Source organism: Eulemur rufifrons, chromosome 7 (assembly GCF_041146395.1).
Source record: "Eulemur rufifrons isolate Redbay chromosome 7, OSU_ERuf_1, whole genome shotgun sequence".
In the NCBI taxonomy this organism is placed as follows: Eukaryota; Metazoa; Chordata; class Mammalia; order Primates; family Lemuridae; genus Eulemur; species Eulemur rufifrons.
The window spans coordinates 7828203-7844257 of NC_090989.1; the positions used below are offsets into that span (position 1 = coordinate 7828203).

General features: G+C 35.4%; 1 protein-coding gene across 3 annotated transcripts in view; it reads right to left on the reverse strand.

Annotated features, from left to right (window-relative positions):
* Positions 1 to 16055, reverse strand: part of DYRK1A (dual specificity tyrosine phosphorylation regulated kinase 1A) — a 137012-nt gene that overhangs the window by 19753 nt on the left and 101204 nt on the right. For 2 of the 3 annotated variants that reach the window (XM_069474950.1, XM_069474952.1), the window contains 4 exons: positions 12324 to 12443; positions 10180 to 10368; positions 6551 to 6698; positions 2685 to 2971 (listed from right to left, as the gene is read on the reverse strand). In XM_069474950.1, the coding sequence (XP_069331051.1) occupies positions 2685 to 2971; positions 6551 to 6698; positions 10180 to 10368; positions 12324 to 12443 (744 nt within the window). The remainder of the gene's footprint in view (positions 1 to 2684; positions 2972 to 6550; positions 6699 to 10179; positions 10369 to 12323; positions 12444 to 16055) is intronic. The other variant, XM_069474951.1, reaches the window with a different exon arrangement.

Consider the following 16055-nt stretch of genomic DNA (forward strand, 5'->3'; position numbering starts at 1 on the left):
CAAAACAGTATTAATTGAATATAAGTTGTGCTTATAATTTTGGTCAACACAGGATTAAGAACACTGATCTGATACTAACAGAAAAAAAAAAAGAATTGGCTAATTCCTGGATTAGGGTTCCATTTACTCATTTTGACATTAGACTGAATATTAATTAAAGAACTAAACATTTCAAGGGATTGGTTAATCTGACTGTGAAATACATAGTATTTCAAGCCCTTTCATTTAGTCCAGTCCTGACTGGTAATCAAGATATATCTTAAAACAATTCCGGCTTGCTGGAATGGCCACTCACAAGCTGCAACCCTTTATGAGAAATAAAGCTCTCCTTTCTAAATTAAAATAAATATATATCTTAAAATAATTATACCTTATTAGAAAAGATTATTGAAAATAACTTATTTCCCAATTAATTATTCCTTCTTCCTATGGCTGGCATTTGATTTACCATTAACAGCTAAACTGTATTTAAATTAACCTAAATAATGTACTTCAGCATTGAGAGTCAAATAACCTCAGTACAATGTAATTTAAAATTCAGACATTTGTACTCCACTGTCTCACAGATAAATCCCAAACACACTGCCATACATTCAACTGTTCGTTTCTGACTAAATCATTTCTTCTCCATCCTGCCCCCTCCACTTTAATCTAAGACTTCTTGGAGAAAGAAAATCTTGAAAACTAACTCAGGCCTCCAAAGGTAGGTCAACCCAACCATGACACACTGAGAAGAAAAGTCTAATTCGAAAGAACCAGGAAGAAGTACTACCATTTCCAAGTTTTTATAAGCTAATACCATGGTTAATTCCCGAGGTCCAAAAGCCTCCCTACTACTAAGACTGGTATTTCACAGTTTATGCAAGCAAGTTTGCCACTTTCCTATCTAGTTTGGTTAAAGCAGTGACTTTGTCATCTCACACTTGCCCTGCCACCTTCTGATCTGATCCAATAGATCTAGGGGCAGGGGCCAATGCATGTATGTATATTTTGGAAATAACTTCCCATGTGATTCTGATCAACCTGAATAGTTAAAAACTTACTGAGCTAACAGGATAGTTGTCTCAGTTTGGCTGCCTGGACAGAGATAACAGTATTTGATATTAGGATAGAATATATGATTTAACAGGGAAAAAAATTTCCCAAGTCTAAAATCTACTCAAATTACTCTCAAGATAGGCATGTATTTTCCATTCATAATATACTTTATATTAACTTAACCATGAGCATCTCTTGATTTTTCAGAGGCTTTTGAAACTGTAAGCTTTGTTTCCTACTCCAATTTTTAAAAATTATTTTAACAATCGATAGGATCACTACTGTAAATTGCAGAAAATAAAATGACAATCCTGTTAAATGGCTATAAACCTTTAAAATTAAATTAACCTGTTATATGTAAAGCCTGAACAAAAGGTGGAAAGGACAGGAAATTTCCCTAATTTGGAAAATCAAAAATGAGTAAGAAAAAATAACATCTGCATGTTAGTTGATTATTTAAAAATATAGTTTCAATACTTTCAAGTAAATAGAACAGTGTCAAAAACAAGTAAAATATTACCAAATGGTGATACTAATTCCGTTCAAGAAGAGAACAATCTATAACTTCTATTTTATTTGTAAAACATGCTGTTAAAGTAGTTTTAGTAATGCTAGAAAAAAATGGTAGGAAAAATACGCTTTCCTAAATCTGCTCTTCTATTTGTCACTATGGACATGACTGTTTTTAGCAGTCTTAAAATCAGTTTGGACACGTGTCAGAATTTATATAAATTCTAAATTAGGGAAAAATAAGATAAACTTATTTATCAAAACAAGTATGTCTATCAATGTGAGTCTCGTAAAACTATCTGCATTATTTATTTATTTATTTATTTGAGACAGAGTCTCACTCTGTTGCCCGGGCTAGAGTGCCATGGCGTTAGCCTAGCTCACAGCAACCTCAAACTCCTGGGCTCAAGGAATCCTCCTGCCTCAGCCTCCTAAGTAGCTGGGATTACAGGCATGTGCCACCATGCCCGGCTAATTTTTATATATATATATAAATATATATGTATACATATATATATATTTTTTTTTTTTTAGTTGTTTTAATTTCTATTTTTTTTTTTTTTTTTTAGTAGAGACGGGGTCTCGCTCTTGCTCAGGCTGCTCTCGAACTCCTGAGCTCAAACGATCCACCCACCTTGGCCTCCGAGAGTGTTAGGATTACAGGCGTGAGCCATCGTGCCCAGCCTCTGCATTTTTTTTTTTTTTGAGCCATCAGTTTTTGAGGAAAAACATTTATCTTGATCTGTCTTCAGAGAAATATTTTACAGCAAGGATTCAATGTTTTAGTACTGGAAAGTCTTAAAATTTATACTAAAACCTCAATTTGGGAAATATAGTTACAAATCACCTAATATTTAATTCTTTCATCTCCTATTCTCTCTCTCTCAATTTTTAGCATACACATAATTTTAAATGTATCCCCTTTGAAACAATCATTATCTTTTAATTCAAAGTATTGCTATTTTCATTTTAAAAGGTATTTCCCCCAAACACCAGGTGATTCAAGTGCTACATTTAAGAAATAAATAACCATCCTGTAATTGCCTCCAAACTGTATATACACATCATTAGCATTTCAAATATCGTAATGTTCTACCTAATTCTACTTAATTTACAAGTTCTAAAATAATGCTTACCCTCTGCCCCAATTGACAAGAACTGCCAAAGTCAACAATCTTGATTGCACTGCGTTTGGGGTTACAAAGAAGGATATTCTCAGGTTTTAGGTCACAGTGAATGATACTAAGTTCTGGAGTCGCAAGGAAAAGCAGTGCAGTGCACATCTGTTGCGCAAACTTTCGTGTTAGGTTCAAAGACACCCCTCGGAAATTGGTGTTCCTCAACAAATCATAGAGGTTGTAGGACAGCATTTCAAAAACTAAACAGAGATGGTTTCGAAACATAAAGTGACGTTTCAAATGCACTGAAAGAGAAAAAAGTTTCATTTTAAATTATATCAATAAAATGAGAGGAACATACACACTCTTAATCTATAACATTACAATGTCAAATGCAGAGTGAAAATGAAGTCAAAGTTTGAAGATCAGCATTCTGTAGTAACAGCCCAGTTTTTACTGACTTAAACAGGTGTACTGTCAATAGGTGATATAAGGTAAGAAGTACCACGAAAATATCTTGTGGTTTTTTTTTTTTGTTTTTTTTTGTCAGGTCTGAAAACACAAGTGGCAAATTGACAAACAGTACTAAAGATACTTTAGCATCTTTATCTACATTTCTAAAAGAAAGCACGTTTTACTTCCCAAGAGCCCTCCCTCAACAACGTCATGTATCTAAGTTGCACCTACTGGGATCTCTGGTTTATCACAATGCTCTATGCTCTCCACTTGGCAGCCTTCTCTGTGTAGGCTTTCATATACATAGTATGTGTTGCTGGGCCTTAGATTTCACTAATGGTTACCGGAGTTTTTTCTTCTTTTAGACAAATACAGCAAATATTTGAAAATCAGGCTGTAAAGTATAGGAGGATATAATCAAGGAACTTGACTGTGTTTACCAAATTGGAAAATGGGAAATCTTGTGTAAGACTGAAGGTTTAGGAAAAATTCAAAATAAAGCTCAACCACAAGAACTGATGTGTAGGCCTATAAATGGGGAAACAGTATAGAATACATGACTTGCTATCATTGCTGGCCCTCTAAAAAGGCTGAAAAAGATATTATGCTTTAAGTATTACTAACACTGACTTCATATCAAGTGAGGTCATTCAATAAAGTGAGGCTCTTCACTATAAACATTCTTACATATACCACATTCAGCACTTGGAACTCAAATGGAATGACACAAAACAACCATCTACCAAGGTTACCTTCATTTTGGTCTTTTAGTATCACAAAACCAGAGATTTCTCTACAAATCTATCTGGAATAACTGATAGTATTCAATATCTGGTCACTAGGAACTGTGGATATATTGCATTTTCTCGGTGGCAGCCCTGGCTTGAAGCAGTGCACATCAATACTGCTTTTAGATCATTCATAATACAGGTGATCTAAAGTTAGAATACGTAGCACAATAAAAATAACTGCATGGCTATATATAATAGGAATCTACAGCACCATCTGACACTGCAAATAATAAAAAGAATCCTTAAAAGGTTACATAAGAATGCATAATAGCTGCTCTTAATCACTTTAGTTCATAGGTTTAAAACTAGTAACACAGCTCCATGATACCTCACAGACATGGTCCATGCATGGGTTTTAACCTCCTGGTTAAGCAGTAGCCAGAAAAGGAATGCAAAAAGTAACTGATGTCAGAATTCCAATGTGATTATAAAAATCCCTTTAAGAAGCTTTGTGATTAGAATGTTCTTCCAATAAAGGATCAATCCATTCAGTTTCACCTGACCTCATGATTCATGATTCATTTACTTAGTATCTACAACGTGCTGAGCACTAAAGACACTGTCAAAGAAAGCTCATACATGAGCATATTTGTTTAGTCTTTTTAAATTGATTTTGGGCAGAAGAGAAGGTTGGCAGGACTTTGTAGCAGACCTAAACTGAATTTTCTTTTAACTAGACCACGGCAGGTACCAAATAATCCAGATAAGAAATTATTCTATATAGTAAAGAAGTAAATATTTTTTCAAGTTGAAGGACTTAATAAAATTCAGAACAAATTTTACTCATCGATCATTTTAAAATTAAAATAAATTATTTGCATCATAAAAAGCAATGCAACTTTCAGACACCTTAAATTTAAAGTATCAAGTCAACTGACATGGCCCTGTCTAACCTAAAGTTTTTTCTTAATTTCTAAAATAGGACCAGTTTCTTGAGACACCATGAATTTGCCATCTTCTTAAATAAAAACTTTTAAAAAACTCACTTATCCGAAAGAGTATGTGTAATGACTAATGCAATTAACAAAGTGATCATTAAAATCACTTTATTCAAAACAAAAATGATAGCCATTATTATATACAACTGAGTAGCTAATATTTTTTGAATACTTAACTATATGCCAGCCATATCATCTTTCAATAAGGCAGAATTAAAGTGTTACAGCAATGCTAGTGATACTTCCTCTGCTACTTAAGTAAACACTCAAAATACAACAAACAATAGCGAGGAGGAAGGGGGGGAGGTATGTCCAGAGATGACTTTGGAAGTCAAACATCCTTACAGTGTCCCTGTTTCGTTTCTAAAACCATTGAATGGAAATGGGCTCACCTTATGTAAGTTACAACTGACAGTGAAGAGCAAAATTTCGGTGAGTGTGATGAGAAAAGCTTTTAAGATATAAATATTATTATGGATTATATCAGATATCTACAAACAAGAAACTAAGGAAGAAAAATTAATAGTACAAGTTCATTTTTATTGTAACAACAGGAAACGAGGGGTATTTCATAAAGGAAATCTAATCTGAAGCTTACCCTATTATCCATTATTTGTTTCCACCATTTTGAGGCGACTAAAGAACCATAATGTAATCCCCTCTTTTCTCAAAAGCAGTACAGTAAATAAAATTTAACTTTACATTTATCAGGTAAGGCTAGCATTTCTGAATATGAGTTACTATGTATCTGTCCCTATAGGAATTTCTGTAATTTATGGATCCTAAGGTTTATATTCTAACATTAATGGCATCTTATATGTATACTTGGCAGTAATTTTTTTCCTTGATGGTACATAAAACAATGGTGTCTTACAATCACTGACATCTCAGATTTAATTAAACATAGTATGAAAGAAGGTATAATCAGAAGATGTTTTATCCATGGATCAAATGGCCTTAGACTTCAGTATTTTCATGATTCTTCTGTCTCCTGTTTTTATTTTCGGAAGACAGACAGTGTGACAATGAAACAAATATGAGCTTTGGAGTTAGGCTAAGGTAGGTTCAGTTCCTAGCTCCAAAGCCTGTGACTTTGAGTATGCTACTCTCCTTGTACAAACCATCTGTAATTTAAGCGTTCTGCCATCTTCCTTACAGGATTGCTATGATTATTACAGACGCTGGATGGAAAACACACAGAATATGGCATGACTTCAGTACCTCTTTTCTGTTGTAGTAAGTCTAACAGCTTCTGATGCTGCCAAACTCACCAACAGAGTGGGGAAGAGCTCGATCTTGGTTTAGACACTGCAAAAACGGTTGTACACCATTCATAACACATTAGCTTACACATAGTTTCTGAGCTAGATTAGAAACAGTTAAAGTTGCCAGAAAGATGATGCTGGATAAATATGCATCATTAAAGCAAACAAATGGCACCATTAACATTGCGTGGAGCGTGGGGGACACTGTTCTCTCACTTGTTTCTATATTCTATGCCACCTGGAATGCACATTCCTGAAGATTTAGAATATTACTGTCAGATCAAGTAACTTATATAAATCTATGCTGTTCAACAGAAACAAATTTTCAATCAACCACTTTAAAATAAAATCAACATATTTTGATATAAAAATAACCATTAACTCAAGTTTCTGGTCTGAGTCAGGGGCATTGCACTGTTTGCCTGTTTGTTTACCTATGTAGTATTTCATTTCAGTGTCATGTTTGTTCATGAGCTCAAGAAGTCGCACTTCTATCTGGGCTTGATTCAGAAAAGCCTTCTTGTTCTTTATTATTTTAATGGCAACCCATTCTTGCTCCACACGATCATATGCCTTTACAACCTAAAAGCAAAAAAAGATGAATAATTCTATTTCATTAATGGCAACAACTTTTCAACAGTATATAATTCACCTTAATTGTACATTTACCTAATTTTCATTTAACTGTATAGTTTTCTAATTCTCATTTTTCCGCCCTTCCTAAGTAAAAAAGATTATTTTTATTCAATATATCATCCATGTATTACACAGTACCTTTAAGTCAATCTTTCAAATTGAGTTTCTTTTTACATCCTTATGATATTTTAAAAATCCACAAAATTAATAACTTTCTTAACAAAATTAGATTAACTGTTTTCCTCCTTCAGAAATAAACTATGAATCTTGACAACTGCTTTGGTTTTTTCTCTCTTATTAAATAACACTATAAAATAATTCATCCAACTATTCTTTTAATGAGAGAAAAACCTGTTTTAAATCCTAAGAAATATTTAAGTTTCTAATTCCTCTCAGAAAGCAGATAACTTTCAATTAGATTTTCATACATAAAAAAGTTCGGTATATAAAAGAAAAATTAGTTTACACTTAAAAAAATCAATTACAAATTACCAGGGAAGTTTCCTGGTAAATATAAGTTAACTGCCATAATTAGGGGACTATGATTTTAAAACGAGAATCACTGCTAAGGAAAATAGGGTGTTCATTAGTATACATCACCATGCACACCTCTCATTTTAAATTTTGCTCATTTAAAATAAGTTTCATATTATTAAAAAAGATCTACATAAAAATTAGGAAATCAATACATAAGTAAAAGAAAACTATATCTATTTCCTATTTACCAGAGATAACCATTAATAACTGATTAATCAGAAGTTACATTTATATCATAAGTAGTCTACACAAGTAATAGTTTTAGATACATTTTCTAGCATACTCAAAAAGTCTGGGGATGAGGGTGGACCTCCAAATGATTCCAATGTGTAGGATGAAAAACATTAAATTAGAGGAAGAGGATGGAATATATGTTTCAAGATCTGCATCAGCCAAGGCTAAATATACTGTGAATGACAGATTATAAACGGTTGAACTGAAGTCAAACTTGGAATGAAAAATGCAATATCTTTGGTTTTACCCAATTCTGAAAGATATTATCCGTTGTCTTTTAAATTAGAGGCTACCCATGTAAACATCTGACAAATGTTTTTGACATTCTTCTGTTTCACTGAATGTACTGACTGCCCAAGAGTTGCAGTTCAGTGCCCAGATCCAGATGGTCTTCAGGACAAAGGCCACTCACAGGGGCCCAAGTATTTACTGACTTGGCAAATAGTTAACTGGCTAAATGCTAAGGCAATGGTTTTTCATCCTGAATTACAAATTCAATAGAGTTTTTAAAAATATCAATGCCCAGAATTTAATTGGTTTGAAGAAATAGAGACATCCCTTACTTGGCAAAAACCTGGCAGAGAATTCAGAGAAAGTCTGACCAAATCAATATGGAAGATGTTATACTGGTGAGTGACAGGCCCTGAACCTGAACGTGGACATTGTGTAACACCTCAGCCCAGAAGGGAAATATCAGTCTGACCTGGTGAAAAGGAGTTCAATGTCAAGTAGGCCTATTATCTTCACAGGTTTATTACTATGCTCGCCTGTTCTGTGGAATTAAGGCATAGAATCCTGAGGTGAAGAGGAGGAGTAAGCATAAAGACTGATGATCAGGGACAACAAGGCTTAGAGAACAGGCTGTGTGGCCCCAATTTTCATGGTGGATGTCACAAAAGTTAGAAAATGTCTTACTGAGAGCAACTGCCCAAACGTTGGTGCAATTTTCAAGGTGGAACAAGCAATCCCCAGATCAAGGGTGTTCACAGCCTTGGTTAAAAGCTGGGCAGTAGAAATGCTGTTCATCCTTAAGAGGCTGATAGAGAAGCAGAAGCTGCTTCTGACAAAACAGGAATACTTTCATAAAGAGAGACTCCCCAAACCGTGAAAACCCCCTGCATTATGTACAATTACCAAAATTCCTCCCAATCATGGGAAGGAGGAGACATGTCATACATGTGACACCAGGGCCTGGCAGGGCAGCACAGTAGTTACAGAGGTCTTCTAATGCAGTAGTTCATACCTGCTTGCATGTTTGACAGCTTAGATCTTTCTGGGTTTGGACCTGTGGCTGCTAATGGCCTACAGTGTACTTTCTGTCCTAAGCATGATCAGATTTAACACTTGACAAAGTTTCCTCATAGTTTGAAAAAGGGGCATATTTTGCTTTCTCTGCAGCAGGAACAGAGAAGTAATTAAGCACATGTAGGTTCCACAGTTTAAAAAACAAACAAAAAAGGGGGGGGAGGATAATTCAGAAAAAGTCATTTTTGACTCTCATTCTATCCTCATCACTGAAAAGTCAAAAGAAGTATTTGGACTGCAGGTTAATAACTCACTCACTCCACAAGGGTTGCAAGGCAGAGGAGACTGAGATTAAGGGTAAATCATACCTCAAACAAAAGAAGAGCTCTGTGATTTGAGGAGAGAGCAGGATTTACCAAGTGGAACAGCTGGGGAACCACAGCCAGAGAAAAGGCTTTTTCAAAGTATGAGAAGGAATGACTGAGAGCTCTTGGCCTGCATATGACTAATGTAAGAGACGAACATTTTTAGGGCTTAGGGCTTGGTACTTTGTAATGGGGCTATCTGAGCAGATAGGAAGGCTAAAGTTGTGGGTGGAGAGAAGAGACCAAGAATGAAGAGAAAAAAACAATTCCACTGGAGTCCCTTTATGGTAGAAGCTGGGCGATGGTGCTTCCCATCACAATTACCCAGTGCTCTGAGGCCTGGAAGCAGGAATCCTAATGACTGCCCACTTCAAGTCCTGACATAGTTAGAACATGAGTTGGGAGAAAAATCCAGGGCACAGCCCCAGACTTTCTAAGCCTCCAGAAAAGTGAGAGGGCACCTGCTGTGAGGCTTAAAGATGATAATTCTTTTCTCTTTGAAGCTGTCAATCAGGTAGATAAAAATGTCTGGCATACATAATAAAGAATCATCCCTAGATTAAATAATGCCCCTGTGAAAGAGGCAAGACTACCTATTAGTGATTAAAATTAACCACTTAGGCATTAGTAAAATAAGTACTTGGTAGACATAAAAAGTTTAAAATCAAAAGTCTAACAGGTTGTTTTTGTTTTTTATAGAGACAGGGTATCACTAGGTTGCCCAGGCTGCAGGACAGTAGCTATTCCCAGGGGCAAACATAGGTCACTGCAGCCTCAAACTCGGGCCTCCAGCAATCCTTCCTGCCTCAGCCTCCTGAGTAGCTAGAACTACAGGTGCACGCCATGGAACCTGGCTTAATGGAGTGTTTACAGCTGATATAGTTTTACCATCTTTGGGAACTATGAAAATCCACATACTTCCATATTCATTTGTTTAGATTTATTTACAAATATTAAAAGTGTACTACCAAGGAAAGAATTTAACAACATGATTCACTTAGAAATTCTTTCTAATTAATGAAATTCAGTACTGTCCATTAAATTACCTGTCCAAAGGAACCTTTGCCTATCAAGGAGTCAATTTCGTATCGATCCATCCACTTTTCTCCGTTTTTTACAATATAATCATAGTTATCGTCATCATAACCATCATTGTAAACCTTCCGCTCCTTCTTATGACTGGAATCGTCTCCCTGGCCCTGCTGGTGTCTTCGCTTCTTTTTTGCATAGTAAACCTGAAATGAGAACATAAAGTGTTAACTGTATAATTTAAATCATTATATGAGGGGGAGGGCATATATCAAGAGTATATTGAAACAAATCTATCAGTAGGAAATTGATGAATTTTGATTCTTGCTAACAGAATAAAAAAATGAAAAATTTTCTATAGTCAATATTTGAGTTAGAAAATAACACTGAAATAACCAATGAAAAAATGTGAAATTCACTTTATAGTTATACTGTTTATATATCTTATAAATAGGAGATGTTAAGTGACTTGTCCAAAGTATTCTATATCACATTCAATAGAGTAAAATGGCCTGGTCTACATTTGTTTGTTAAATCAAGGTATAATTTATATACAGTGAGTTGGGCACAGATCTCAAGAGTACAACATGAGGAATTTTGACAAATGTATACACTGATATAATCAACAAATGCCAAGCAAAATAATAACATTTTCATTCCCCTCAAGTTCAAGTTCCTTCATGTCCCCTTCTAGTCAATCTCAACTCTGTATTTGATCTTATGGCAAAATGTTTTAAAATAAGTTTAAATGTACATGAACTGATACTTTGCCAAAAGGTCCTCAGAGACATCCCCACTTTTTAAAGCCTATTAAAATATAAAAACTAATGAAAAATAGCCATGCCCATTCCACTCACCCAAGATCATAAGCCTTGGGGTCAGTCACAGACCGAGTTCTTTTTCTTATATCTGTTTTTCTTATGACAGTTTCTAAGGCTAGTTAAAAAAAAGTTCATAGGTGAACCAGGCAACAGTCCAAGTAACTGGTAATTAACTTTGAGGAAACTATGTATTACACTGCATAGAATAACATCAGAAAAAGTCTAATTTACAAGGTGGCAAGACATTTAAAAACAAGTTTCAACAAAGCTATTGTTAACCAGTTTTAATATAGCTTTGTTAATAACAATTTTCAGATAGTAACAAATTGATATTAATACACTGCAACAATTTATCTGACATTTTCAGATAATCACAAGCTATTCTGGAACATCTTTTATAATACATAAGGGTACAAAATCTAACTCAGAAATGTTTCTCATTGAGTTTATTCTAATTTTATTTTGCCACATTCCCACAGTAATATAATGACACTGGCATTAAATGTTGAACTGCTATAAGATTCACATGTACCTAAGAACATCTTTTGAGTTAAGTAGCTCTAAAGCTGGCAGAGGGTGAGGCTCTAATGTGAAAGGATACAGGGCTCCCATTGGAAGAGAAAAGAAAGCATGGGCTCTTCCACTCTTTTCTGGAAAAGCTCATATAATAATTAATCACGGAGTGGAAGTTAAGGCCAGAAGCATATGGCAATCAATCCAAAAGTCCAAGACACCAGAAAAATCAGTTTTAGTGTCAAAGTGCCAAGTTATAAGACAATTTAATTTGAAGCACTGTGTATATTTTTTATCTTATTTACTTCCACCAAAAAAGTTTTTGGATAGCTTACCATGAAAAGATATAGATAAAAGAACACACATAAAATTTTAAAAGACAATAAAATCACAGAAATATAGATAGATCAAATAAACTAGGCCAAATGCATGTAAAGCTGGGTATTAAATACATCTTAGAGTTTCCTGACACCCACAGCAAAGGAAGAAACAGATATATAAAAAATTTAAGCAAAATTCTAACATATACATAAAGAGTCATTCCCCCTCTTTCTTATTTTGGGTAAGAGTCATTATAAAAATAACTCAGCATATTAAGTAACAAAAAAAGGAGTTATCCACAATTACCTTTATACTTTGTAGTCCTTACTAAGGTATCTTTTCTTTTACACAGTTGTATTTATATTATCTCTAAATCAGTAACTTATTCATAATAATCACCAATATGACAATCATGGGGGGGGAAGTTTAAGATGTTTAACTACATCACAAAAAAACTTTTCCCCCGATGTATTACAAGATAGATGTTGTAACAAATCAACTCTTACCTCATTAATATGCTTATATGTTTTGATCAAGTCAACAGAAAGTTTTCTCAGGGGAGCAGTTGCAGGGTCACGGAAGGTTTGGGGCATCCGCCTCTGTAACATGACAATATCAGGCATCACCTTAAATAGACAGAAAAGACTAGCACTTTAACTATACTGCTCTGATATTTCCCTCTTCTGTAACTTGCATAGTATCTATTTTTAAAAAAGACATCTACATTAGAAGAGTATACATTCTCTCTCAAAGTCACCTCTTTCATCTGCATTCCAATGAAGACAACCACTGGAACAAATAAATGAAATTAGAAAGCAATATGCCTAGCTGCCCAAGGCTGGGAAATTTAAACAGTGGAAATACAGACATATCCCTGGATCCAGGAGACACACATGATGCTGCCCAAGAGAGCTTCCCCATATTATACAATTAGCCCAAAGAAATATTTCTTCTGAATTATTCCTAAAACCTGACCTGGTCCACAACACGCAGACAAAGATAAACCCAGCCATTGGAGTCAACTTTCAGCTTCCTAAAATAGGATTTCAAGACCCAGCTGGCGCCAAAAAGTACGCTGCCAGCAGAGCCCCATTCCCTCTATCTAATGGGTGCTGAAGAAGTTCAGCTCCTACCACCACCAGGCCCTGCCCTCTGACAAGTATCTGCCCCCTAAGCAAGGCTAAAATCGGCACTTGTTTCTTTAATACAATGAAGTAAAACATGCCACCCACAGTAACACCCCTGTCTTGCCCTCACATTTCCCTTCCACAATCCTAAATCATGGTTCTTCATCATCCAATAGACAGTGAGGGGTTCAACTGTGGCTACACTGTTTCCACTGCAATAATGACCGGGCATAGAGAAGAGGCATGAACTTCAATACACATACCTATGACTGCTACAACTAGCATGTCAATGAACCTGGACTGCTGTTCCAGCCTTATTCTTCCACCAAGTGTCATGCCTCAGTAAAAGGGTTCTGAATGGGACTTCTTGCAATCAACAGATCCTCAAAACTAATTAATTACATCAAGGTAATGACCTACAGTCATTACCACTGGCCCATCCTTGTGTTCCTCCCTCACTCTTACGGATATTTGTACCGATAAAATCTACTCAGCCGGAAGACCCTGATGCAACCCCTCTCAAAGGACACTCGGGTCAATCTGAGAGTAGACTGATGGTAAACACATCATACCAAGACCTCACAAAAATGCTCACAGTTTTGGTACAATTGTTAACCCTAATCCACACTAACAAAAAGAGGAAGGGAGGGTTGTAACAGTGGCCAGGACAGAAAATAATCACTATCCCATAGCATTTACCTGGGTGCACTTTCTCATAAACCAGTTTATTATTAGTTTCCTATGCATGTATACTGAAACTCTAAAAGTTGTTAGACAGATGGTAAATTCACTGAATTACTGAATTAATATTATCTTTTCTCAAGATCTTCACCTTAAAATTTAAGGGGGAAAAAAACTCTCAGTGATTATACCTATTTCTCTGAAAAAAAAATCATTGGAATTAATAAAACAATCTGAATTGATTTTTCAAATATATTTTATTTTTCTAAATATAAACAGTAAGCAGAGCTAAATTCACAGAAATTTTATTCTCTCTTTTTTTTTCTTTTTCTTTTTTGGAGATAGAGTCTCACTCAGTTGCTCCAAGTCAAGTGAAGTGGCAACATCATAGCTCACTGCAACCTCAAACTCCTGGGCTCAAGCAATCCTCCTGCCTCAGCTTCCCGAGTGGCTTGTACTACAACAGGTGCGTGCCATCACACCCAACTAAACTTTTTCTATTTTTGGTAGAGACAGTCGGTCTCGAACTCCTGAGCTCAAGCAATCCTCCTGCCTTGGCTTCCCAAAGTGCTAGGATTATACGCATGACCTACCACACCAGACCCAGAATATTGCTATACCACTCCTTGGGGACTTAATGGATAATATTGGTAATAAACATGTTAATTCTTTTTTTGTGAATGAATGAAAAGAGCTTTCCCTTAATGTGTTTTCTTTTTTTAAGTCTCTAGCATTGTTTTACACAGGTAATTTACTCACAAGCCCTTTCCAGGACTGGTGAAGGGCAGCCTAAAGGTAAGGTTTCACAAAATCTGAATCAGTGAAATGTTTCATTCCCACTATAATAAAAGTTGATACGAAGTCTAACTATTGGTAGAACCAACTGAATAACTTGAGTAGTTAATAATAAAATAATAGTAGCGGTTATTTATTAAACACTATATTTTTATAGCATGCATTGTTTTTTACATGTCTCTCATGTAATCCTTTCAACAATCTCAAGAGAACAAGTACTATTCCTGTCACCATTTCAGACAGGAGAAACCTGAGTCTCCAATGTTAACTTGACCAAGGTTCTGGAGCCAGGGAGGAACACAGCTAAGGTGAGAGCTGAGGCAGTCCATGCTGAACCCCGTGCTCTTCACAATGACATATGCCAGGAGTACCTTACCAATTTCCAATTTCAGGCTTCTATTCTACCCTCTTAGTTACGTCATTTTTAGGCTATTTGTTGGGCAAAGTAATTGAAGCATGCATAAAATAAACATGAATTTAAAAGTAGTTATTAAAAAACCAGAATATCCAAGTTTTTAACCTGCCTGTTTACAATTCCACTGGTATTTCAAACATCTGAAAAAAGAATCAGTGACTATCCATGTGCTCACTCAAAACACCAAAATCACACAATCAAGAAAAATTGAATGTAAACATGATTTTGAGTTACATGATCACATTTGTGAGTGTGTGTTGTGTGCTTAACACTTCACAATACTGCTAACCTTTTCCACAACTGGTCAAATTCTGCCTACAAGGCCAAGTCAATTAGCTAATCCTTAGTACCTTATTTTTCTTATCTCCTTTGGTAACAGAGGTTACTATTTCAAGGCATCTATATACATAAACAGATGCATTCTGTCCACAAAAAATTAGCCTCAGACTAGAGTATATTTCAGTGATTGAAAGAGCACCTTGTACAGAGATACCCAAAATACATGGAAAAAACTAATTTCTACAAAGTAAGTAACATTCACTTTGCTTTCATTGTGATTTGTCAGTTAACCCAACTTTCTGTTTTACAAAATTGAGCTGCCATATGTACAAATCCAGAATTAGAAAATAATTTTTCCATATACCTAGTTACACATCTGTACTAAGACTCAAGGCCATCCCTAAGCATTTGATGCTTTCTCTACTTTCTGCTTCTTATAGTCACAATGCCAAGAGAATGTACAGTAATGTAGTGAGCTCCCTTCCTCCCTTTCTGCAGCTGAAAATTAAGTTCATGGTGTTCAGAGGACCCAGGAGCTCACCTAGCTGTAGGCATTACCCCTTTTGCAGCAAGGTGGGGAGGGGTGGTTTGTAACCTACAAAAATGAAAGTTGATGAGATATCATTCTGCTCCCTTGGCTATCTGGCATTGGGAGCTAGCCCTTTTTCTTCACCCAGATAAAAAAATCTGTATTGCTTAGATGAGTTATAACAGCTACAATAAAACAGTTAACTTTTTATCCTGAAAAGATTCTACAGTGTAAACTCTAGGATTTTACTCAAAAATTATTCTCTAGGATAATAATACCTATTTCATTCATTTGATTTATATTTACCTAATATTTTCACATATAACGAAGCATTAGAAACACTGTATTCTGCCTTTCTTGCATTTTCTTTTTTAAGAGACAAGGTCTCATTGTGTTGCGCAGGCTGGCGTGC